This window comes from Ornithorhynchus anatinus, chromosome X2 (genome assembly GCF_004115215.2).
Source record: "Ornithorhynchus anatinus isolate Pmale09 chromosome X2, mOrnAna1.pri.v4, whole genome shotgun sequence".
NCBI lineage: Eukaryota > Metazoa > Chordata > Mammalia > Monotremata > Ornithorhynchidae > Ornithorhynchus > Ornithorhynchus anatinus.
Window position 1 is genome coordinate 11,937,872 of NC_041750.1, and position 24,706 is coordinate 11,962,577.

General features: G+C 56.3%; 1 protein-coding gene across 17 annotated transcripts in view; it reads right to left on the reverse strand.

Moving 5' to 3' along the window:
- Positions 1 to 562: 562 nt before the first annotated feature.
- The window catches only part of TCF3 (transcription factor 3), a 137,410-nt gene continuing 113,266 nt past the window's right edge, over positions 563 to 24,706 (reverse strand). For 7 of the 17 annotated variants that reach the window (XM_029052591.2, XM_029052590.2, XM_029052592.2 and 4 more), the window contains 12 exons: positions 18,381 to 18,483; positions 16,957 to 17,096; positions 15,907 to 16,033; positions 13,896 to 13,954; positions 12,598 to 12,676; positions 10,972 to 11,045; positions 10,600 to 10,782; positions 10,000 to 10,123; positions 9,144 to 9,291; positions 8,323 to 8,561; positions 3,237 to 3,381; positions 563 to 1,389 (listed from right to left, as the gene is read on the reverse strand). In XM_029052591.2, the coding sequence (XP_028908424.1) occupies positions 3,239 to 3,381; positions 8,323 to 8,561; positions 9,144 to 9,291; positions 10,000 to 10,123; positions 10,600 to 10,782; positions 10,972 to 11,045; positions 12,598 to 12,676; positions 13,896 to 13,954; positions 15,907 to 16,033; positions 16,957 to 17,096; positions 18,381 to 18,483 (1,419 nt within the window). In that variant the 3' untranslated portion in view covers positions 563 to 1,389; positions 3,237 to 3,238. Of the gene's footprint in view, positions 1,390 to 3,236; positions 3,382 to 3,983; positions 4,211 to 8,322; positions 8,562 to 9,143; positions 9,292 to 9,999; positions 10,124 to 10,599; positions 10,783 to 10,971; positions 11,046 to 12,597; positions 12,677 to 13,895; positions 13,955 to 15,906; positions 16,034 to 16,956; positions 17,097 to 18,380; positions 18,484 to 24,706 lie in introns of all 17 variants that reach the window. The other 10 variants (XM_029052603.2, XM_029052596.2, XM_029052602.2 and 7 more) reach the window with 6 other exon arrangements.

The following is a 24,706-nucleotide window of genomic DNA, read 5'->3' on the forward strand; positions in this document are numbered from 1 at the left end:
TCCTCGGTCTCCGGACTGGCCGTCTCTTCCATCGGGAACTTCCCCACCCCTCCCCCCCAGGTCCCCCGACTTCTTGCTTTTTGTTTGGTCTGCCACCATCGGCCCACTTCCTGTGGTTTTGTTCAGTCTTCCGCAGATCTCTCTCTTTGTTCTGGGTCTCATTTGCTGGTTTGACATTTGGCTGGTTCCTGCCCTGACTGCCTCTCCGCCTGGGGCTGGGAATCGGCTCAGGGGTCACAGTGAGTCATTCCCTTTGCTTGCTGAAGTCTGGGCACAGCAGTGCCCCCGACCCTCCGTTTTGTTCTGGATCAGTTCCGACGGTCCGTGCAACGTGGTGTCTCTCGTCCAAGCTATAGTGACTTATGATCAGTAACATCTTTGTCAGGGGGGGAAGGGGGCGGGGAGGGACACAAGCAGCAAAGTATGAAGCTTTCCCCTCTCCAGGTTGTTTCTTGTACCCTGACACCCCACCTTGCCCATCGCAACGGGGATCCCTGCCTGCACCGCCCCGCCCCCAACACACACCGAGGAGGAAAAAGAAAAAGAAAATGACAAAATAAGCTGCCGGGTGGCTCATTCATTTTTTTCCTCTTTCTCCCAAACCAGAAGTGGCCCAAACCAGAGAGATGAGTTCATGTGACTTCTATATGAAAGAACAAGCGAGGCAAGGAAACAAAAACAAACCCCCTCACCAAAAACGGCAACAAAAACCAAAGGAAACAAGAAGAAAACAAAGTACCCCCTCCTCCACCTTCTCCCTTTCTGGAAACTCCCTAGAAACAATGAAAACCAAAAACAAGACTAAAACCAAAAGAAAAAAAACAACCCACCAATCTGGCTACATTCACATCTAGTGGCTTTCAGAGCGGAATCTAAGCCTTGTTATTATATCCAGTCTCTTTTTAATACAACTTTTAATATTCTGGTTAATCGTAGAGATGCAACGTTTAACTATAGAAACAGCAGCAGAAAAGCATGGGGCACAAGACTTTTTATACAAAAAATTTGTTGCTTACAAAACATATGCAAAAGAAGCTAAAAAAAAAACCCAAAGGCATCGCTATTTTTTTCTACATAAAAAAATCTCATAACTAATGTTTTTTTCTTTTTCTAAAAAAAGAAATATTAAGCTTAGGCACAATTTGCTGCTGGCTGCTTGTGAACAAGCCATGTTAACACAGCGTCTCTCCTTCTTAACTGAGTGATATGTATTGACTCTTCCGGACTTTATACTTAAGGCAATTTTTGACAAAGTGTTTTTCTTTTTTGTAAAATGCTCCTTACGGCCTGCTGAGTCCCCTTCCATTTGGGCTTCACTGTGAGCAAGATGAAAGTTTTGTTTCAGGAAGCTTCCTGCAGCAGGTCTTCAGAACCCGGGAAAGCCCAGACCTAAAGGAAACAGAAGGACCAACCCAGTGACATCAGGCGAGAGCACGGTTTTCTTACTCCAGGATTCTCAAATGAGGTACAGCTCCGATCCCCAGCCCCTTCTCCTCTCAGCATCCCCTGCTGGCGGGGGGGGGGGGGGGGGGGGAGATATGGGGAGCAGGGGAGCCGCCATTCCATTTCAGAGGAGGAATAACTGAGTCAGTCAGCGGGGTGCCCAGTCTGAGCAAGCTAAACTCAGTCTCGAGCCACTTTCAACTGTTCTGATTGCAGCCCATCGATAAGCAGCATGGCGTAATGGATAGAGCCTGGGCCTCGGGAGTCTGAAGGTCATGGGTTCTAATCCCGATCCACCACACGTCTGCTGTGTGACCTCGGGCAGGTCACTTCTCTGGGCCTCAGTTACCTCAGCTGTAAAATGGGGGTTGAGGCGGTGAGCCTCACGTGGTACAGGGACTGTCCCCAACCCGATTTGCTTGTATCTACCCTAGTGCTTAGTACAGTGCCTTGCACATAGTAAGCACTTAGCAAATACCATTACTATTTTTATTCCTGTTCCCACCCTGACAGCCCCTCCAAAATTAGCTCTGCCTCCCTCCCACCAGCAAGACATTTTCAAATTTGAGGACTGCAAGAAAAAAAGCCGGGAGCTTCGGCCACAGTGGCCGGGGGAGGAGAAGAGAGAGACTCACGAAGGAGCATTTCTCTCCCGCGACTTGGGTCTCCTGGCTCTCACACTTCTGAAAGAGCATCTGCGGCTCCCAGGGTGAGTGGATTCCCTTCTCCCCCACCTTCCAGGCGCGAGAAAAGAATGAGAATCCACATGGGGGAAGGCGGAAGGAGAAGAAAGATCTTGGAGCGAGGGAGGGCACTCAAGGTCTATGAAGCTTGCAAGAAGCTGCCTTTGTCATAAAGCCAAAAATGGGAACATAATGGGGGGAGGGGGAAGGGAAGAGAGAAAGCGAGGGAGAGCATGTGTAAGCAGGGGCAGTTTGGGGGGCACAGCTGGTAGAACATCTCTCTGCCTTACTGGCTCCTAGGAAACACCAAGGACTGATGAGGTGGCCTCCAACCCTCCTTATGGCTCAGTGAGGAAAAACCATTCCTCCCTAGAACTGGAAGGCAGCTCCAGGGGTCACCTGGACCCTGCCTCCGGATGAGTCTCGGCTCTAGAGTCCAGCCCAGTTCTGGGTCCAGTTCTGAGCCTGAGGGCTGAGGAGGACTGACTCTGGGAAGCCAGTGGTCCTCCTGAGCTGGGAATTTTGGGCCCACGCAGGGCGAAGACGCAGCATGGCAGAAAGTGGTCTCTCCCACTTGGACAATATCTAGGAGTGAAGACGGCCCCCCGGGCCCCTGCAATCCCCGCCACCACACCCCTCACAACCTCTCCGTCCCGCCGTTTGATCACCCTGACAGCCACGAGGAATCTCCACAGGTCGAACCAAACCCCCTCGGTAAGGGCTTTGTACAGTGCTCTGCACACAGTAAGCGCTCAGTAATACGACTGAATGAATCACTCCCCCTGCTTGAGCCCACTTCTTTTCGTTTGGATTTCTGTGGAGAGCGGGGCCAGGTTCTTCTAGATTGGGATCAAAGCCAGCTTTGGAAACTGAGGGCGGATCACGAGATCGGAGGGCAGATGAACACAAGGCAACTGACCCCAAAGCACCCACACCGGCTGGGGTACGAAGGCAATCCCGAGTGCCTTTAGGTACCTCAGATGTGCTTAAGACCCAGGTGGCTTTTTTAGGTAAGAGGAAGGCCAAGGCTGGCTTCGCTTAGGGAAGTCTGGTCGTGGTTCTCGGCAGGAAGGGAATGAAGGCCCAAACTAGGCAAGAGGAGCTGCGTACCTTTACATGTGTCCAGTGGGGTTGTGGCCGTCTCCCAGGCCAGGATGTGCAGCTGAAAGTGCCATCTGGGGGTCCCCGACCACTCCGGACACCTTCTCCTCTTCCCTGCGCTTTAAGCAGGCAGCTTTCGGGTTCAGATTGCGCTCTAGTCAAGGGGAGGGGGGAGAAGACAAGTATCCCATGAAAAGCACTCGGAGAGGGTGGCGAGAGACGAAGGGGACCTGGGGTTGGAGGGGTGAGGTGTGGGCAAGAGTGTGGTGAAGAGAGAGCCAAAGGGAGTCCCTAAAATCAGGAGCCTTGGAAGAAAAGCAGTCCCTCCCACACCTTCCCGCCGCAGCTGCTGAGAGGACCTGGACAAGTCTGCATAGATCATCGGTTTGCCACTGGAGTAAGGAGGAACCCACTTGTAGGCAAGCTGTCTGTGGGACAGGGACTGTGCCCAATCTGATGATCTCGTAGCTATCCCAGGGCTTTGTACAGTGCTTGGCACTTTGCAAGCACTTAAATAACACGATGATGATCACTTAAAATATGCTCTGGTGAAGTGGGGAGGGGAGAAGAGGGGATGGGTCCAGGGCCCGAATTGAGCCCGAGTGTCGAACAACCCAAATCCCAGATTTCCAATGCATTTCAAACACACAAACACACACCCCCTGCCCGCCCCTCCCTCCCCTTCCCCCCACCCTGGCACACGAGTACTCGCCCACAGAAAGCTCCCAGTGACAAACTCCTTGCTGGGTACCATACCTCGTACTTGCTGCTCCAAGCCCAGAATGACCTGCACTGCTTGCTGGAGGATGATCAGTTTGGTCTGTGCTTTGTCCGTTTTTAAGTGCATCTGACACATGCGTCCCAGCTCTTTGAACGCCTCGTTAATGTCCCGCACACGCACCCTTTCCCTGGCGTTATTGGCCATTCGCCTCTCCCGGTCCCTCAGATCTTTGTCCTCCAGTGACAGGGCCTCATCTGTACTGCTGGGTTCACAGCACCACAGGCGTTAGTCAGGGACAGTGTCGCTTCCAGGAGCTCTAGCGGTTGCCGGGCTGGAAGGGTCACTGTCCTGTCCACAGCGGGAGGCCGGGGACACCTCAGCCTGGCTTGCCGGCCGCACGCTCTCTCCCTGGGCACCCCAGCGGCCTCGTCAGGGCCTCATGGTGGGGTCTGGGCATCAGGGGAGAGGTGAGGGTAAGGCACTGCCGACAGCAAGGCGATCTCCTTGCAAGGGCACTGGGGAAACCCTGGCCTGAACAGGATGGCCCGAGAGGCGGAAAGGGGGAGGCTAGGAAGGAAACAACTGCAGGAGGTCAGCCTGGATCTTTAAAGAAGGGGTAACCTGCTGCACGCATGGGTGTGTGTGAGAGTGAGTGCATGCCAGCCTGCATGTGAAAGTGACAGTGAGAGAGGGTGAGCGAGCAAGAGGAAGAATGCGTGATGCATCAAGGTTAACACTGGGGCGTGACCCTGGACCTTCCCTTGAAGGTGTATTCTCCTGTGGTCACGGAAACACGTCTCCATCCCTCCTGCCCGGGCTGGGTGCGGAGGGGTCAGAAAAGGAGGGTAGAGGGAAGGGATCAACCGCCACCCACAAAAGGGCAGGAGCCTGGGGCAGGGAACACCTTGGCAGTTTCTTCAAGCCGGGGCCAACTACTCCTGCCAGATCCTTCCCCGGACGACCTTCTCATGCCAGAGCAAAACGCCTCCTATAAGCTACCACTTCTGCTCTTCTGATTCACCTTAATGAACAAATGCCGGTCCCTGTCCCCACCTTGTCCTAGCATCCAGTCCTCCCCGCCCCGAAACCAGGCAGACCGGGAGGCACAGCGGCCTGGCGCAGTGGATAGAGCACAGGCCTGGGAGTTGGGAGGTCATGGGTTCTAATCACTTGTCTGCCGTGTGACCCTGAGCAAGCCACTTCACTTCTCCGTGCCTCAGTTACCTCATCTGTAAAAGGGGGGTTGAGACTGTGAGCTCCACAAGGGAAAGAGCCTGGGTCCAGCTTGATTTGTTTGTATCCACCCCCGTGTTTAGTACAGTGCCTGGCACGCTGTGAGCGCTTAACGAATGCCATCATTATTATTATGCAGCAGCCTGTGTTTAGCTCTGCTAGACGATGCACTGACAGGAGAGGGGTAGTGCTGGGAAGGGAGGGAGGCGGTGTTCTCCGATATCATTGGCCTGTGAGCCGCTGGTGTTGACGCTGGTCACACTGAAACCTGAACTCTTCTTACCCAGGAGCTCCCTGTTAGAGCCCTCCTTGCCGAGTCCCTGTCTCTGTCTCTCTCTCCCCCTTTCTTTCACTCTCCCTCACTCTCTCCGTTTAATATCCATCCAAGTCTGAGTCCCTTTCCTCCGCCTCTGTGCCAGCTCCCCACTCCATGCTCGTTGGCCAGTGGAGACCCGAGGCTCCCCCACGAGCGCCGGCTGCCACTGTAATCCACAGGTGTGTGTGGGGAGAGGGTGGGGAGAGCAAATGGTGCCTCTGTCCCCGAGCTCTCCCAGTTGGCTTTCCTGCTGTGGCTACCTAGTTGGCATCAGAGTATCGCCAGTATGTTGATCGAGTGCCTCGGCCTAGTCCTGGGCCTTAGCCCTGAGCTCAGGACCTGGGGCTGGTCTGCCCCCTTTGCTTCGGTTTTAAAAAAGGACAAGCGCAAGAGACCAAAGTGACCAGGGTGACAATGGGTCTTTTGGTTTGAGGTTAGCCCTTTCTCTCCTCCTCCTGGGCTTTGATTGGCGATCAGCAAGTACAAGGTAGAGAGTGGGGCCAGCGGGGTTGGGGGAAGGTCACGGCTGGGGACTGTCTGTGGGAGACTGAAAGAAACAAAAAAAAAAAGAAGAAAGAAAAGAGGAGGGAAGGAGGGAGAAAGTGAAGGAAGGGAAGGGGGGGGAGAGAGTGTGAGAGAGATAGAAAGAAGGGAAAAATAACCAAACACATACTGTTAAGAGATGCAAAATTACAAAACTGGAGAGAGGTACAAGGAGAGTCAAAATGCCACAGTGCAAGAGCAGAGAGCAGACAGAGAGGAGCACAGCACAGCACAGCCCAGCCCAGCAAGCTCCACGACTCATTCCAGTCCAAGCAACAGCGCTGCAGGAAAGAACAGGGTTAATGGGCTGGAAGCATGGCAGGGGACGGGGGCGGTGGGGGGGGGGGACACGTGATGAGGGACTGATGTGCCAGTAACTCAGGGGTCCCACAGAGCCCAGCCCAAATTGGGTTGGCCATCATCACTCAATGAATACCACTGATTGACCGACAGTGCTGCCCCAGGCCTCCTTCCTGATCAAAGGGATAAGGGAAGGGCAGGGAACGGGGTTGACCATCAGCCCCTTGGGGGCAGGGAGCGTGTCTACCAAATCTGTTGTGCAGTCCTTTCCCAAGCACTTAATCCAGGGCTCTGCACACAGTAAGTGCTCAAGGAATCCTACTGATTGATGGATTGACTGACCCACCACCAATCTCCCCAGACCAACGATTGCCCTGATAGAGTCCATGGCTGGTTTGGGAAGTGGAACGGAAGGGGGAAGGGAGAGGGGAAAGGGAAGAGAGGACAGGGTAGGTCTTGAATCTCTGGCTGGGGGAAGGGAGTGGGGGCTGGGGGGAGAAGGGCCCAGCAGAGCAGTAGGAGAAGCAGATGTAGAACTCAGGAGAGCACTCAAGGCCAATGGCCAGGAAAGCAGTCCGGCGGGCTCCGGGGCTGGGGCTTAGGCTCAGGCTCCAAACCGGCCTTGGTGCTGTCGTTTAGCAGGAGGATGAGATCGGATGGGGGCGCTACCTCTCAAGCGATTCAGAGGGGGTGAGAGGAAGCTACTGCAGGGGTGATGATGAAAGGGATCTACGCCACCACTGTAGCCCCATTTACAGTCTGGGATTATTGTCCAAATCCCTTCCTGGAAAGCTAGAGGAGCAGCGTGGCCTGGTGGAAGGAGCCCAGGCCCGGGAGTCAGAAGACCTGGATTCTCATCTGGGCTCCACCACTCGTCTGGTGTGTGGATTTGGGCAAGTCACTTCACTGCTCTATGCCTCAGTTCCCTCATCTGTAAAATGGGGATTCAACACCTGGGCTTCCTCCTTAGACTGCGAGCTCCAGGTGGGACCTGATGATCTTGTATCTACCCTAGTGCTTAGAACAGTGCTTGGCACATAGAGAAGCAGTGTGGCCTAACGGACAGAGCACCGGCTCCAAGTCAGAAGGATCTGGGTTCTCATCCCGGCCCTGCCACTTGTTTGCTGTGTGACCTTGGGCAAGTCACTTCACTTCTTTGTACCTTGGTGACCTCATCTGTAAAACGGGGATTAAGACTGGGAGCCCCATGTGGGACATGGGCTGATTAGCTTGTATCTGCCCCAGTGCCTAGTACGGTGTCTGGCACATAGTAAGCGCTCAACAGATACGATTAAAAAAAGCTCAACAAAAAACCCTATTATTATGATTATTATTATTACTGTTAGAGGCAGAGAGCTTCCTGGCCTACACCCGGCTCAAGTCGCAGTCAAACCTCCCCCTCCGCTGGGGCTCTGGCCGAAGCTCTCTCACGTGTCCAGTAAAGCCCCATTTTGGTGCCACCGAGGGCAGAGAGTCACCCCACCTGAAGGGGGAGGGAAGGACGATTCTCTTCTCCAGACACCTGGCGCCAAGACAGCTGGGAGCCTGAAGTGGGAAAAGGCTTAGCGGGAAGGGGAGACATGAAGGAGAGGGTTGTGAGGAGGTAGGGAGGGACAGGAGGGAGAAAAGGAGGGCCAGAAGGGCAGGTGGGTGGGCACCCCTGCTGGGTGGCTCAAGAGCTGGACCGCAGCAGGAGCCCCAGCGCCAGGCCCGGACTCCGGAGCTGTCCCGCCTCCTGTCCCCGACCCCGGGGAGCGGAGGCAACGGCTTCAGGTCCAAAGAATGAAGGGAAGAGACAGTGCTGAGGGGGGTTTGGGAGGGGAGCAGGAGAAGCAGAGCAGCTGGGAGAATTCCAAGCCACGACGGGTGAAGGCGGGAGGCGTCAAAGTGTGGGCAGGTGGCACGAGATAGACAGACAGACAGACAGCCCACGCCGATCGGCTACTACGTCCAGAAGTCACCACCCCGTAAGCCTCACTGACCTCGGACTTGTTGCTCCAGGTTCAGTATGACTGAGACAGCCTGGTGGAGGATTAGCAGTTTGGTCTGTGGTTTTTCGCTGTTAAGGTGGAGCTGGCACATGCGTCCGAGCTCTTTAAAGGCCTCGTTGATGTCGCGGACGCGCAGGCGCTCGCGGGCATTATTGGCGACCCTCCTCTCTTTCTCTCTCTCGGCTTTTTGCTCTGGAGGAAGAAGGTCGTCCTCCTCATCCTCATCTTGACTAATGGTTGGAAATGAGAGAAGGAGAACAGGGACATATGCTCTGTGTGCAGTCTCGGCCCCAGCCACTTAACCATGCTAGGGGATCCACGGGTTCCGCCTGACCCTCCCAGGCTTCTCCTGGATGCCCCCAGAGGTCTGAGTGGGGAGGGGCGGTGGGGGAAGGGCACAAGGAAGATGTGGGGGTGGGGAGGGGGAGAAAGAGAAAGAGAGAGAGAGAGCGCGTGCACGTGGCCCCCTCCCTCCGCCCCTCCAAGTTACCCACCGGGTAGTGATGCCCGCCGCCTGGATCTACTTACAGGGAACGCTTACCCCACGCCCTCTCCAGGGCTCCATGGGGTGGAGGGGGAGCAGGGAGCTGGAAGGGGCATCGGGGGGTTGGTTGAGGGGTGGGGGGGCAGGGGAGGGGTCCAGGGGGCTGCAGAGACGATCCAGCTGGCTGGCGGTGAGCCCCAGGAAGAAAGTTTTAAGCCAGACCTCCCTAGCACATCAATCCTCTCCTGCCCCCTGGGAGGAACCCCTCCCCATGCCCAAACCCCCAACCCCCATCAACAGAAAATCTTAGCCAAAGGGAGAGGGGCACCTTGTTCGATTCCGAGAGGGCTTCATCTCCTTCTTCTCCTCTTCGGAGTTCTCGGCCACGGACATATTCTCCTCATCCTCCTTCTCCTCCCGCTTGATTTCGCTTGTGCCTGAAGAGACACTTGCTCTGCCCAGCCCCGCTGCCAAGCCTGCAAGCTCCCACAGGAGATGGATAAGAAGTGGGGGGGGGAATGATACGTGACTGAAAGTGGCGGCTCCCTGCCCCAGGTCATAGAATCTGGGGACAACCCTCCCTTCCGGGGTGGCCTGGAGGACTGGAGTGGGGTCCCCCGCCCCCGAGTGGTCTAGGCTGCACCCGAAACATCCAGACTTTGTTCCCCCAGGAAGTTGTGGAGGCAGAAATCACTGGCTGGTTCCAGCGGGGTCTGGCTAGGTTCACAGAGAAAGCAGCCCAGGCCGAGTTAGCAGACAGGTGGCTGGTGATGCATCAGGGGTTGGGGTAGGGGGTGGGGGGTAGACGCTGGAGGCGATAGCCCTAGTCATTCCCCAGCTCTAAGGCTGGGTGTTCCCCAAAGACAACCATAACCCGGGTCCTCCAACTGCCCGCGGGTGGTCGTTGAGGGACCCAGAGCCCGGGGCCGGCCGGACCCTAGGTCCAGCCCACCAATGGCAGTGCGGTGCTTGTGGTCTTATTTCCTTTGACGAGCACGAAATGCAAGAGATGACCCCTGGGTGTTTCCCACCCCGCACCATGCTTAGAGAAGAAAGGGAGCCAGAGACAAATGGCTCTGCCACCTCTGCAAGGGGAGAGTGGAGAGGGGCTGCACCCTCCAAAATCTCTTCAACCCAGCACTGGGAAAGCACCATCACTAAGGCTCTCTCCCCAACAGACTTACCGCTGTACGTGTCTGGCTGCCGGGTCAGGTCGGGAAGGGAGCCGGGCTGGGAGGGGAGAGAGACGTGGTTGTGCAGCAGGCCGGTGTTGCTGGCAAGGCCATCCTCTGGGTGGCCACTCCCCACCTGTGCAAGGACACACAAAGATGGGCAGGGTCGGTTGTGCGGATTGACAAGGTTCCCTTTCCCCACAGTCTGACTCTTTATTTATGGAAAACGTGTGTGTGCACGGAGGGTGGAGGGGGAAAGCCCTATTCCTGTCTTGCCGCCTTTCTTCCTTCGCTACTGTGATACTGTGAGCAGGTGAGGCTGGGCAGGTGTTGGCTGCCCCTGGGCTTGGGGAAACAAGGACTGCCTCTGCTGGGGAGTTTCTAGTTTTGATCCCATAATGGGCAGCCTGCGACGAGCAGAGAGTATGAGCTGATCAAGGCAATCCTCCCGAGGGAGCACCGAGACCAACAGGAAGGCAGGCAGAGCTAGGTGACTGCTGGGATGAGACAGGGTTCCAGGAGTCTCCCAGGATCCCTCTGGTCTGATGTGGGTTTGGCTCTACTCTACTCCCTGGGGGTTCCAAGGGTGACGCGGCCCCCGCTCGTGCTCACCAGGCTTGAATGGCGGTTGCCTAGAGGCATGACAGAGGCAGGGAAGCCCTGGCCGAGCCCGCTCACTGCCCCGCTGTGGCCAGGGGTGGCGCCCAGCAGGCTATGTATGTCGCTCGTCTGACCTACGGCATGATTCCTCAGGACATGGATGGCTTCATCCAGATGATCCTCCATTTTGTTCTGCTGCAGGGAAAAGAATTAAGAGGGAGTGGGGAGTAAGCGGTGGAAGGGTCAGGCCCCAAGGGCGAGCCCAGTTGGCTCCAGTCAGTCGCGACTGGCTCTCCTGAATCCCTCCCCTCCCCGGCCCCCGCCAGGTGAGGCCGGGGGGCAAGGGAGAGCCCGGAGAGAGTGGGAAGAAGGATAGGTACTTACTAAATTATGTAGAGTCCCTTCATAGCTAGGAGATAAGGCACCAGGTGCACCCGCTCGGGGCCATTGCGATGTGCCTGAAACGGCAGAATAGAGGGTGAGGAACGGTAGCGGCACTGGCCACGCGGGGGCGCCAAGCACCAGCTGACAAAACCAGCAGCTCTACCATTAGCCCGTCCTGGGAAGCCCAACTTTGCCAAGGGGCAGCGGGCGCCCCGTGTCATCTGGGGCATTCCCTCCTGGCTGCTCGAGAGGTGCTCATCCAAGGGGCCAGTTTACAGCCTCTGAAATGGTCCTCTGGGCTGCTGGGAGCGTCAAGGCCCCGGCCCCATGGGAGGTCCGAGACCTGTGGGTGGAGTGGCCGCCGGCCCGATTCTCCTCTCTGGGCCCCGGAGGGCCTTCGGTCATCTCGGGGGAACCTGGGGCCTTGCTGGCCAGGCCCCTGGTGGCTGGTGACGGGCTCCGCCGGTGGCTCCTCTCAAGCTGCTGGGGGCAGCGGTGGCAGGGCCCTAGGGTGGGGTTCGGGGAGGGAGGGAGGGGAAGTCGGTTCTGGGGGCTCCAAAGGGTTTGAAGTTTAGTGAAGTGAGAGTCGGTGGCAAAGGCTCTGGGTACCTGGGGCCGCCTGGTAGGCAGCCCCGGCCGTTGAGACCCTTGATATTTTTAACTCGACTGTTTGTCTTTCCAGAAAGCTGATTATTTCACTTCCCTCCCCAGACAGCTGATTTCAACTGAGGGGCCTGGGGCAGCAGAGCAGAAGACCGACATGGCATACGCTTGCTCCGGGGCCTCTCTCCCCTCAGGGGAAGTCCAGGGCTTGGGGGGTTGGGGGCACCGGGGAGAGCGCTAGACTCTCCCACAGACATGGAGGACCCCGGGAGAGTTTCCCGGAAGACGGGCGAGAGGTGCTACCTGCTCTGGGCAATCTGAGGGTGGTTTCTCATTTCGGAGGGGTAGGACCAGATATTCTCTCCCTTCCTCCCCTACCGCTGAATGAAGCTACTCTTCCTGGCTAATGGGCCCAGAAGTAGACCTTCCCCAGGTCAGTCCAACACGTGGCCGTCAGCCAGCCACTGGTCCTCGAAGGGACCACGCACACTCGCCAAGCCTGCTACTGCCAAGCCCGCCGCCAACGGAACCGAGGTCTTGGGGAAGCCGCCTTCCCTCCCTCCTCCTCGAATGCCCTCATGAGGGTTTGCATGGGGATGGCTCTGGAAAGGGAGGGAGGGAGGGAGGGAGGCAAGGAGGCCTGGGGGAAAATACAGTGGTCTGGCCACCGGGCTCTGGAATCCGAGGCCCAGCTTCTCCACTGGATCCCTGGGTGGGGGTGGGCAAACCCCTCAACTTCTCTGGCCCTCAGCCTCCTAGCCTAGAAAATTGGCATCGGTATCTCGGACCCATCCTGGCCTCCCAGGAAGATGAGGCAAAGAAATCAGATCACAGATGTAATGGGGTCGCTAAGCACAGTTGTCACTGCCGACAAAGTAGGGTTCCAGTTAGTGGTTTCTTCCCGCGAGTCCCGATTGGGACTTGGACCAGGCAGTCCAACTCCCGAGCGTGGCCCTTCAAAATCCCTCCCTCCAACTCGACTGAGACCATACCTCCGGAGAGGGTAACTGTGGCTCCACATACCTGTGAGTCCCTGAGGGGAGCCCACCGGGGTGGAGGGGTTCGAAGAAAAGTTATTGCTCGAGTGATCTGGGGAATAAATCTAAAGCAAACGGAGACAAGAGTCAGCAAACCTCACATCTTGAGTAGGTGTCCCAACCCTGACCAACCCATCCCCGTTGAGACTCCCGAGGGCGGCAGGTAGGGAGCTCAACTGAGCTCTTCTCCACCCCAGCCCCCGGCCCCCTGCCCCTCCTACGTTCCCTGCTGAGAGGGGGGAATATGCGGGGCCATGGGGGGAGTAACGAGATCGGGGCCAGGCATGCTAAAAATCACCATACAGGACCCCATCTCCTCTATTCCTGTTTAAACCTGGCTGGGCATGCCAGGGTCGGCCTCGGGGAGCTCATGGAGGCTGCTGCCTAAGACCCAGGGATAGAGCTCCCATGAGCTCTATGGGATGAGCGGGAGTTGGGGGGCAGACTGGGGCAAGTGGGTGGGGCCCATGGCTCATTCTGAAAGGTGGAGAGAAAATGACAGTGGTCCTACACCGTGGACTGTTGCAATGGGCCTTGAGGGGTAGGGGTGGAGAGTTGGTAATGCCGGTGAAAGACAGGACCCTAGAAGGGTGACCCTCGGGTGAAATTTTGTGGTGCCTCTGACGTCACCCTTAGCCACGTGCCTTTCGCTTCCCAGCGCCCACACACCCGGTGCTCTCGGTTCTGCCCAACGTGAGGAGTCTGTGGTGGTGGAGCCTTTGGGGAAGCAAGGAGGGGGGCTACATACGAGGTAACAGAGCTCAAAGGCAGCCCGGGTGAGCTGCTGCTGCTGTTGCTGCTGCGGGAAAAATCTGCTTTTGTACTCAGCTGTGGGGAGCAGGGGTGCCAAGTCCTGGCACTGATTCTTCTCGCAGTAGGTGGGATCGTGGAACTGCAGCACAAAATGGCAGCTGTGGTATGGGGAAAGCCAAGGCAGGGGAATCCAGGGACACTCTCAACTCCATCTCCCACCTAAAAAAGTGGGTCTGCCCCACAGGCCTGTCCCAACTTCTCCCCACTGCACTGTGGCTCTACTTTACCCATGTCAGAATTCAGTTCACGCTAGGGGTGGGTGGGAGGGGAGGGCGGCGGTAGGGGGCAGAGGCCGTTGGGGTCTCTCTTTTTCTTCCAAACAGGAGAGGAAGGTGTCGGTTGAGTGAGAACAGGGGTGCAAGGCAGGGAAAATCCCAGCCAGCTCAATGAGGACAGTTCAGGCGGCACCCTCTGGAGATGGCAGGGAAGGGACGGAAGGGGGAGGGAGAAGCCAGAGAAAGTTGCTCTCACTGAAGCTAATGCCTTCCCAAGCGCATCTCCTGAGCTCCCGGCCGTAGTCCCTCTGTTTCCTGCCAGGAGGAAAGACAAACAAGGAAAACCATTACCCATGCACCCTCACAGCCAGCAGGCCAGGAGCCCCTCTTCCTACCCTCCGTTCACTTGGGGTTCAACTGGGACACGGGCTCAGGAGCTCTAGACCCAAGCGACCTGGAAATTGCCCATTCCCAGCCTGAACCTCCAGTAGCAGGGATCGCAGCCTACGGACCAGAGTTACAGCAGTCATCGACATTCACCGACTGCCTGGGTGCAGTGCGCCGTACTAAGTGCCTGGGAACATTCAATTAAAGTAGAAGACACAGTCCCTCTGCCCTTGAGGAGCTCACAATCTAACGAGGGGAAACTGGCAGACACAAAGAGTCTACAGACAGTGGCAACAGAAGGGAAAATAGCCTCAACTGGAATAACGAAAGCAAGAAATGAAGGAATAAATGGAATCTATAAACTGATAGCCACGTAAGGGCTAAGGATGGCTGATGGTGGGGGGGGAGGAGGGTGACGTGACAAGGGAAGTGGGGATCGAGACAACAGGGTGGTATGGGGCGGGGGGGAGGGAACGAGACTGGAGGGATGAAGGGAGGGACCAGAGGGGGAGGAAACTGACTACTAAGGGGGAAAAAGAAAGGGAGAGGACCGGAGTGGGGGAAGAAGGAAAGGGGGCGGGGGGAAGAAAGACTGGAGGGAGGGGGAGAGGAAGGGAAGAGAGGAGAGATAGCGACCCCTAAACTTGTCTCAGGAACCTCAGTGCTAGCATGTCCGACTGACTGACAGAGCAATTCAGGTTTTGCACCCTTGGTGGACTCAGCAAGTGCAGAGTCCAAACTGGTTAGCCACGAAGAATGTGTGTGTGTGTGTGTGTGTTGGGGGGGACGGGGGAGGGAGGGGAGGGGTTAGGGAGGGAGGAGGAGGAGTGGGGCGGGGGGGAGGGGGGAGAGTGGAGCAGGGCTGCAGCAGACTGGTGAGCATAATCTCCCAGTCCAAATCTCAGTTCCATGAGGTCAAATTGAACATCTTCAGCTCTACTGCACTGAATTGCGGCGAAGAACTAGCCAACTAACAAGTCAGAGTACCTAAGAGGGGCAGAATCCATTAGGTTTTTGCCCTGCACAGGCCCTGGCCTATATGGCAACGTCCAAGACACGATGAGGGGGTGAAAACATTGGTAAGTCTCTGGTTAGCAAAACCCCGAACAGTCATACCCTAGATGGCCACTTCTTCTTTCCCCGACCCCAGTATCACATGTGTGTGTAGTCATCTCTCCCAGATCTGAGAGGACTTCACCGAACGGACACCACGGAGTAGGTTTTCGGCCAGGCTCGGCCCAGACGTGGGAGTTCTGGACCATAGGTGCCAACTTTTGCTTTGGGTGCGGGGGGCTGAAAGGGGTCAGGGAGCTTTAGCGGGGGCCCGGGAGGGGACAGCCAGGTGGCCAGCCAACCAGCCGGAAAGCCACCCCCGGGGTCTTTTCAGTCGAGGCTCGCTGCTCTCGGGTCTAGTCGGAGACCCGGGCCGAGCAGGGCCGGGAGCCCAGCTCGAAACAGCTGTGGGGACGATCGCCCCCGTGGAGTTGGCACCTATGTTCTGGCCCCGATCAATCTCAGGCCGAACTCTTGGCTGGGCCTGAGCATTTTTTGCAGGCACCCTTCTGAGCTGGGACAGCTCAAGCCCCCAACTCTCCCGGAGCTGGAGTGGGAAAAGACCTGGGGCGGAAGCGATTCCTGGACCCGCCGAGACGGCCAAGACCTTGGGGCTGGAGAACAGACCCAAGGAAGAGGGTGAATCTACCCCGAGGTTGAGCCAAATAGAGCCCGGCACGGGTGTTACGACATTCCCAGGGGACACGGCCCTTCAGGGGACACGGCCCTCTCTGGATCAGTCAGGCTCCCGGGCTGGCGTGCTGAGTGGGACGGGAACGAAGAGGCAAGCTGAAAAGCTCCATCACCGGGTCAATACTGCTACCTACCCATCATGTTGTCTGTCCCACTGATCGGGGGCGTATGGCTAGAAACACCGTAGGGGGCGGTGGCTGAGGAAAACCCAGACACGGAGGGAAGTCCACCGTTCACTTCTCCCGAATGCATCTGGTAGTTCTGAGGAAGGTACACAAACAATGGAGGGGATAGGCAGGGATGAGAGGGGTGGCACTTCAGAGCCTCCCTGGGGGCACAAAGGCTGGTGGGGCAAGCCAGCTGCTCCCAGAGAAGAGCTCACGGTGGGGCAACCTTGTGCCCTGGCTCCCGAGGAGGCTCGGACCTCGGAGGGGAGGTCGGAACCAGCTTCCAGCAGGGGTGGGGTGGGCACACTAGGAAGGCAGATTGGCCTTCCCAGTGGGAAAAGAACATAACTCACTGGAAGAAAACGGCCCCCGCTGGGCACATGAACCATCCTGATTCATGGTCAGTCCAACACCAGTGGAGGTTGGAGAGGGGATGGGGGTGGAGGGGTAGGCGGCGGGGTCTGGGGGGCCGGGTGGGCATGGGGGGGCGGCATCGTTTCCCAGGTAGCCCCTAGAATTGGAGGCCTGGCAGGGGGGCACTAGCTACCGAGGACATCATATGCATATGTGCGGATGCCTTTTAGCCAAGATGGAAGGAAGTCTGGGTTCGTTTAAAGGAGCCTGTGTCATATATATAGTGACAAGAGCTGCCAAGTTCTGTTGGAGAGCGAGGGTGATTGGAACACCCAGTTACAATAATGGAAACGACCCCATTTTACGGTCAACATGGATGGTCTCTCTCTCTCTCTCTCTTTCTCTCTCTTTCTCCTGGGCTCGGTTCAGCACCCTCCACGGGGCTGACCAAAAAGCCCGAGATCCATTTTAGGAACAAGCACATCAGAAGGACTTATATAAAGATGGGCACAGGAACCACACAGGGGTTCCTTCTCTCCCCAGACCCCAGCAGAGCGGAATGGCTCACCCAGCGGCTCCAGAGAGGGTCCGGGGAAGGTGCCCTGGGAAACAGGACTTGCATGGTGGTCCAGAGTTCTGCCCACCCAAGCAGATATGCCTTACCATCCGCTCGTGCTGATGCAAGCTGCTGAAGCCGCCAGTTGGAGGGAGAGAAGAGGAGGAGCTGCCGAGCATGGTTCCGTAGCTTGACTGGCTCAAGGGGCCTGAAGAACTCCAGATATCTGCTGAGTTGTGAAGTCCATCTGGGGGAGAAACCCAAGCTGGTCAATCCCTATTTATTTGTACCCTATTTATTTTGTACCCTATTTATTTTGTTAATGAATTGTACATCGCCTTGATTCTATTTAGTTGCCATTGTTTTTACGAGATGTTCTACCCCTTGACGCTGTTTATTGCCATTGTTCTTGTCTGTCCGTCTCCCCCGATTAGACTGTAAGTCCGTCAAACGGCAGGGACTGTCTCTATCTGTTGCCGACTTGTTCATCCCAAGCGCTTAGTACAGTGCTCTGCACATAGTAAGCGCTCAATAAATACTATTGAATGAATGAATGAATCCCGGAGGCCCACCAAAGCCATGGTAAAACAAAGGGGGAGGACAGGTTGGAAAGGAGTCAGAAGGGGAAACCATGGCCACTTCAGCCAACCAGGTCGACAGTCCCGTGTCCGTGACCAGTATCAGGGACGGGAGGCCAACAGCCAAATGCTGTCGATTGATTGGTCTATTTTTTCTCTTTGCGTAGGTCGATCTGGGTCTCTGGGGGCGAGGGGGAGAGCCTTGGGTTTGCAAATCTGGCGTACATCAGTTCCAGCGCTTAGAACAGTGCTTCGCACATAGTAAGCGCTTAACGAAGACCATCATTATTATTACAAGGCCAGGTCAAGCTCTGCTTTGTGGGGTGGGGGAGAAGATACAAACCAGGCCCCGTTACGAACACTAACCAGTGGAGCCCATGGCAGGGATGGAAAACAGAGAGAGCCTGATTGCCCAGGACCTGCTGCACCCCACGGACCGGGCAGCTCAGGGGCTCTGCTGGGGCTGGCTTGGGAGCACTTGCACCTTCGAAGGCTCCACCTGGACCTGTGGCGAGCCTCTGCCCGGGTATGCCCAATTCAACACAATTAGCTGGCTCTTGCAAAAGCTACAATCCCTCCATTGGGCTATTCTCCCTGCTCTTTCCCCCCCTCCCTCAGCTCAGGTCTTGGTGTTCTCAAGTACCATTTCTCTCCCAGTAGGGAGAGCACCTACTATGGGGTTGAAATGGGACCTATGGCCTAGCTCTCCAAAGCGACATCCGGAAGGAGTCACTTGGGGGGGTGCACGGGGAAGAAATAGCTCTGGGGGAGAGCGGGGGAAGTTCCTTCCCCACCTCGGGGCCAAACACTCCCTACCCTGCCCCCAGTCTAATTCCCCAGGCCCCGTTCCTGTGCTCCACATCCATCCCCACTTGGGGGCGGGGTGGGGGGGAAGGGTGATCTCTTCAGCTTCTTCACTGGGGAAGGTGAGGTGGATGGACGAAGGGGAGTACCTGGCATGTAGAAGGCTGCGGGATACACGGTACTGGGAGGTTTCGAGGAAGCATATCCGGCAGGATCCCTGCTGTATTCATCACCTGAGTTGGCTGGATACACCTACCGTCGCCAAGAGAGGGGACGTGGTCAGGAGACAGACGTGGTCAGGAGAAAGGCCCCGCTAGCCTCCGGCCGACTGAGGCCTCACCGTTTTTTTTTTTGCCACTTAGCCTCTCCTCCCCATTCCTGGCACCATCCTCCCACCCCACTCTCCAAGCCCTCTCACCTCTAACCAACACCTTTTCCAGAGACTCTGGGCTATCACCATATACCTCTTGTGGGGAAGCCAGGAGGAAAGAGGGTCTCTGGCTGCAGCGAAAAAGGAGAAGTGAATTCTGAATTCCTCCAGGGTTTTCAACTCAAGTGCCCCATCCTGAGAAGTTTCAACTTCCCTTGCAGTTCCCTTTTTGGCAGTTATGGCTTTTTCTGGGTAACCATAAAAACAGATTATTTCTGGATGTTACATTCCAGTTCCCCTCTCTCCTCAAGAAGGTGACAAAAAGAAGGAGGGAGGGAAGGAGAAGTCCTGTGGGAACTCGAAGTTGCTCCTTCACCTCCTTTTCTGGAGCCCATATCGAGGCTTTCCCCAGCCGGCACCGCAGCACTGGAAAGTAGGGAAAACCACAGAAGAGTGTGGCTTTCTCCAAGGTCACGGTAGGGGCTAGGCAAAAAAAGCCAGGTGCTCTGGGTCTCCAACCCCAGCACTGTCTCATGCAAGCACCTGAGAAGCAGCATGGTCTAGCAGATACAACACAGGCCTGGGAGTCAGAAGAAGGAGGGTTTTAATCCTGGCTCTCCCACATGCCTGCTGGGTGACTTTGGGTAAGTCACTTCATATCTCCGTGCTTCGTTATTTCATCTATACAATGGGGATTAAGACTGTGAGCCCCATGTGCGACAAGGGGCTATGACCAACCTAGTATCTGCCCTAGTGCTTAGTACAGTGCCTGGCACATAGTAAGTGCTTAACAAATACCACAAAAAACAAAAAAACCCCAAAAGAAACCTTTGATACTGGTTCTCATTTCCTGGCAATCCACAGGTGAAGGATGATGCACCTGGGGCCAAGGCCCATCTCCAGCATAAGGTTTCCTGCTCTCCACCCCTTCCATCCCTCTGGAACATCAAGCTGTGCGGACGGGGCGGGGGTGCGGCCTCCCTCGGCAGTTGTCTTGCTGGGGTAGGGGGCCTGGTTGGGAGTGAGACCTTCAGCACCAAATGTGCAGTCAGGAGTCTAACTGGAATTCAAACTCGTGAAGCATATGTGGGTGCATTCTGGGACAAGGCCATCTGCATAGCATGGCTCTGCTTGAGCCTCAATGTGTTTCCTTGTGTCAATGTCCTCAAGGCAACTGGACACCCACTCAACGGACACCTTCGGAGAGGGGAAGCGGGGAAAGTATCAAGTTAATCCAGGCCTCGTGGAGAGGATATGGTGGTCAGTTGGTTACATTCCGCTGGCGGCTACTTTGCATTCCGCAGGCCCTGTCCAAGCCCCCCTCATTGTCTCGGTGACCTCTTGGGAACCGCGGGCCATGGCATGAGGGGAGGAAGGGTGGGCGTGGGACAAAAATCCCAAACAATAGCGGTGGCTGCCCCGGGAGGCTCATGGGTGGGTGACAGCTTTAGCCCATGCCACCCAAAACAACTGAAAGGGCGCAACCAAGCAAAATTTGGCTACCTGGCTCCAAGATCACTTTGAATGCTTTTTTTTTCCCCTTCTGAAGCCCTAAGGAGTTGGGCCGAGTATGGCCAGGGAGCCGAGAGGGTGGAACTGGAGGCCACGGCTCCTCACTTCTGTCTCACTAAGAGCCTGGAAGAGAAAAGCTGGACATGGGGCAGGGATCAGAACCAGTGGGCAACAGTTCTCAGGGGAGAAGATGGAGGCGGTCACCGCCACCCTTCCCGTTGTTCTCATAGGCCTGAGTCAGTAATCCATTTCAGGTCAGGCCTCGGGCCCTTACGCTCCTATCCTAAGCTCCCACTGACTGCAGATCAAATAATAATGGCATCCTGTTAAGCGCTTGCTCTGTGTCAAGCACTGTTCTAAGATCATCAGTAGAGAAACGTCCCTGTCCCACCTGGGGCTCACAGTTTAAGCAGGAGGGAGAACCGGTATTGGATCCCTCTATGACAGATGAGGAAGCAGAGGAAACCCAGTGAGGTGAAGGTCACATGGCAGGCAGATGGTAAAACCAGTATTAGAAGCCGGGTCCTCTGACCCCCAGGCCCGAGCATTCGACCAATCGTGTGGCAGGAAGCAATGCCAGGACCGTCTCAAGGCCTGGCACAGTGTAGTGTGCTTCACACTGGAGATCCTGCTGTTTCACTCCCCTATTCCATCAAAAGCTTCCTCTGCCTTTCACCCTCTCCAAAGAAAGACCTCTTCTCCCCTCCCACTCAACCCCTTATTTCCTGAGCCTCTTTCCCTTGGCCCCTCTTCACCCCAAGATAAAACACTCTCCTTTTGGTCCTGTAGATGGGGGAGGAGCTGTAAAAGTCTCTGTTCTCCAAAAGAACCACCTTCCCCTCCCTCCCCCGATCCTGCCTGCTTTACGACAAGACCAGAGCCTGGATTGCCAGCTGCCGGTTTGAGGAGGGGAGGGAGGGCACAGGGCGAGGGGTCGGGGTGGCGGTCACAGTTCACTCATGTGGTCCTTCTTGTTTGGAAAGATCATCCAAATGACTTGGGCACCCATCCTTAGATTGTGCATTACTAAAAGTCTCCCCGAAGAGTAGGCGACGGTGGGGACGATGACCTGACAGATGGGTCACTGCACCCGCTCCTCCACCCCAAACCTTTCTACTTTTTTTTCTTTATAAGATCTCTTGCCAGTCCACGGAGAACCAAAGCCAAAGGGGCAGCCAACACAGAATCTCCTAGTCCTCCACGGCCGGTGCACGTTTGCGGCAGGCTTTGGGAGGGGCCAGGGCATTGGAACGGAGAGGGCCGGGAGAGAAATGAAAGGAATGAAATAGGCTACAAAGAATAAGAATCCAGTAAATTGACTTTTCCTATAATTTGATTAAATAGCGGGAGCTGGGAGAGGGAATCGAATGAAGCACATCTAATAGCTTGGTACCATCTGCCAGCCCCTGGCATCTGGCCAACACTCCAGGCAGCTGGGCAGCACTGGAGGACTGAAGGGGAGGAGGAGAAAGGAGGAGGGATGGGGTGGGGGGGAAGGGAAGGGGAGGCAGCAGGGGCATATAAAAAGAGGCTTTGGCATATTGAATCAATCTAGTGAGAGCACCAAAACAGTACTCGTTCCCAACACACACCTGCCTGCACTGCTCAATAGGGGAATTAGAAAGCTAAGTTGAAATCTGCTGTTTTTTTCAGGGTTGGAGTATACCCTCTCGGGGCCCCTCCTCCCAACCCCCTGCCCTGCCCCAGTCCCCCAATCTTCGCTGCCATTTCCTCCTCCCACTAAGATAGGGAGTGGGAGCACTGAACTCCTGAGCTGTACTAAGACGCCACTTTCAGGGAATCAAATTTCAGGCTGCAGCTACGCTCCTTTAACACTTCACCATCTTGAGTACTCTTGGCTCCTCTAACTCCCCTGCCTGCTCGGGAGCTAGGGGACGGGAGAAACTGGGGTCAAAGGCCCAACTCCCGGCCCCTTTCCTCAGTCCTTCCCTAAAGCAAACTAGGCTCAGCTCTGGGGAGGTGGTTCCTGCCTGAAAGCCAAAGCCCCGGGGGCTCTGGGGTCTCCTGGGAGTTAGGGCTGGGGGCTTCCAGGGATGCTCAGAAGCTGCCCGGACGAACAGATGGAGGGCCCGAGGTCCAGAGACCACCCCTCATCCACTCAGAGTCCCCTGTGGCCAGCCCCATGGAACTTGTTTGAGCATCCTTTGGCTCCCTATTTCAATCAATTGGTAGATTTCAAGGAGCCCCTCCTGGGCTGGGCAGAGCACTGTATTTTGTGATTGGGAGAGTACAATAAAGAGAACAGATCTCTGCCCTTTAGAAGCTTGCAAAAGGAGAGCTTTCTCCACACCATGGGCAGAACCCTTCATTAGGGGAAGGGGAAAAGAAAGACAATAGCTTCCTATTAAGAACTCTTGAGGACTGATGTTAAGGTTGCTGGGCTTGACTCCAGTGTCCCGGCAGAAACACCTCCTCCCCTCACCAGAAACAATAAGTCTCAGCTGGGCATTCCCCCCTCCCACCCTCCTGCTTCAGTCAAAGGACAGTCACACCTCCAGGACTCCCAAGTGAGATCATTTCCTGTGCTTACAAGTGCTCCAGCAGTGAAGGGGCAAAGAACAACATTGCTGGGGACCTGGACAGATCTGGGAGTCTTGGGTTGCTGTGAAATTCAGATCTTTCAAAGCAAAACACCTCCCGATAACTGTTGAGTCTCTCCTGGGCTGCTCAGAGTGGTATCAAAGAAACAACAGGGGGGCTCTTAGGGGTGGGGGTGGGAGGGCTGGGAGAGGGGAGAGAGACAAGCCTGGACTGAGAACAACTGTCCTGCAGCAATCATGCTCAGGCCCGCCCCCACCCAAGAGGATTTCTCACAGAACTATGGACATGGAGGCAGGAACCCAGGAAGGCATGCACTGAGAGACCCTGCAGAAAAGGAAGCCAAGCTCAAATGCTTCCCCAGTCCCAGGGTTAAGCCCGACAGGGTGCCACTCTGATCCACAGCGTCAAGGCTGACCCTCTAGCGGAGAGGCTACCCTGAGCCGGGTGGCGGCCTTTAGGGAGAGCAGCATCTGATGCTTCCCAGCTGGAATGAGACATAGGGTCCCATGGCCCAGGCCCAGTTTACGACAGCTGAATCCCACTAAACTCCAACATTCCAGAGGAAGTTGGTGCACAGTAATCTGGGGTTTTAAGACTCAGAACAGGCCTGAGGGACCCCAGCTTCAGGCGGGGTTGGGGGGGGGGCGGGGAGACGACATACCTACTCCATCACCTCAGCCCCAGGGAGCAGAGGGGGCTGTCTGTCTCTCACCGCCTGCAAATCCATGCTCTCCCTTTTCACCGCTTTCAGTCATTCAAAGCTTTTACAGAATGAAGAGGCAGAGACCTCCATTTTTGCCTCCCAACTGTCTAGATCTACTGTGCCAAGCTAGTCGGGCGCACTTCTGGGGCCGGCACCCCACTGGGTGAGGAGTGTTGCTCAGAGGCTCCGACTAGCCCAAGCCCTCAGCTCTCTCTCCCCCTTCTCTCTTCCCCACCCATGCCCCATCCCAGTCCTCTTGTCCCACCGCCACCCCTCATCCCCCTCTCCTCGTCCAGGGCCCCGCCACCTCCTTCCCATCCAAACCCTCCCCTCCCCCCGCCCTTCCCCCCCTCCTCCCCTTGCACCCACAGCTACTTTCAAGTGTGGCCTCTGGAACCCCCACTCTATTACAGGCAAGCTACCTTTCATCCATGACCTTTTCCTCTCCCGCTCTCTCCTCCTCCTCGCCCTTTCGGAAACGTGGCTCCCTCCCGAAGACACGGTCTCCGCCGCCGCTCTCTCCAGCGGAGGCCTCTCCTTCTCCCACTCCCCCAGACTCACCGGTAAGGGAGGAGGCGTCGGCTTCCTCCTCTCGCCCCGATGCCGCTTCCGCACTATCCCTCCTCCCCCCTCCCTCTCCTTCCCCTCCTTCAAAGCCCATATCATTCGCCTCTACCACCCACTCCAGTTACTTGTCGCCGTCATCTACCGCCCTCCCGGTCCCACCTCTGACTTCTTCAACCACCTTGACCCCTTTCTCACCTTCCTTCTCTCCTTCTCTCTGCCCACTCTGATCCTTGGAGACTTCAACATCCATACGGATGTACCCGACGACTCCTCTGCCGCCCGCCTGCTATCCCTCCTCGACTCTGCCGACCTCCTCCTCCACCATACCGCGCCCACTCACCGACTCGGTCACACCCTCGATCTCGTCATCTCCTACCGCTGCACTATCTCCTCACTCACCAACTCTGAAATCCCTCTCTCTGACCATAACCTTCTCACCTGCCTCATCTCTCACACTCCCTCCCCCTGCAAATCTTCGCTACTGCCCCACAGAGACCTCCGCTCTCTCGATCCCATCCGTCTTTCCAATAGCATCTCGCCTCACCTTGCCGCCCTGTCCTCTCTTCCCACTCTCGACGAGCGGGTCTCCGCTCTCAACTCCACCCTCTCTACTCATCTCGACTCTCTCGCCCCCCTTTCCCTCCGCTGCTCTCGCTCCACTAACCCACAGCCCTGGATCACCTCCTCCGTCCGCCTCCTACGCTCCTATGCTCGAGCTGCTGAGCGCTGCTGGCGAAAGTCCAAGCACCAAGCCGACCTCA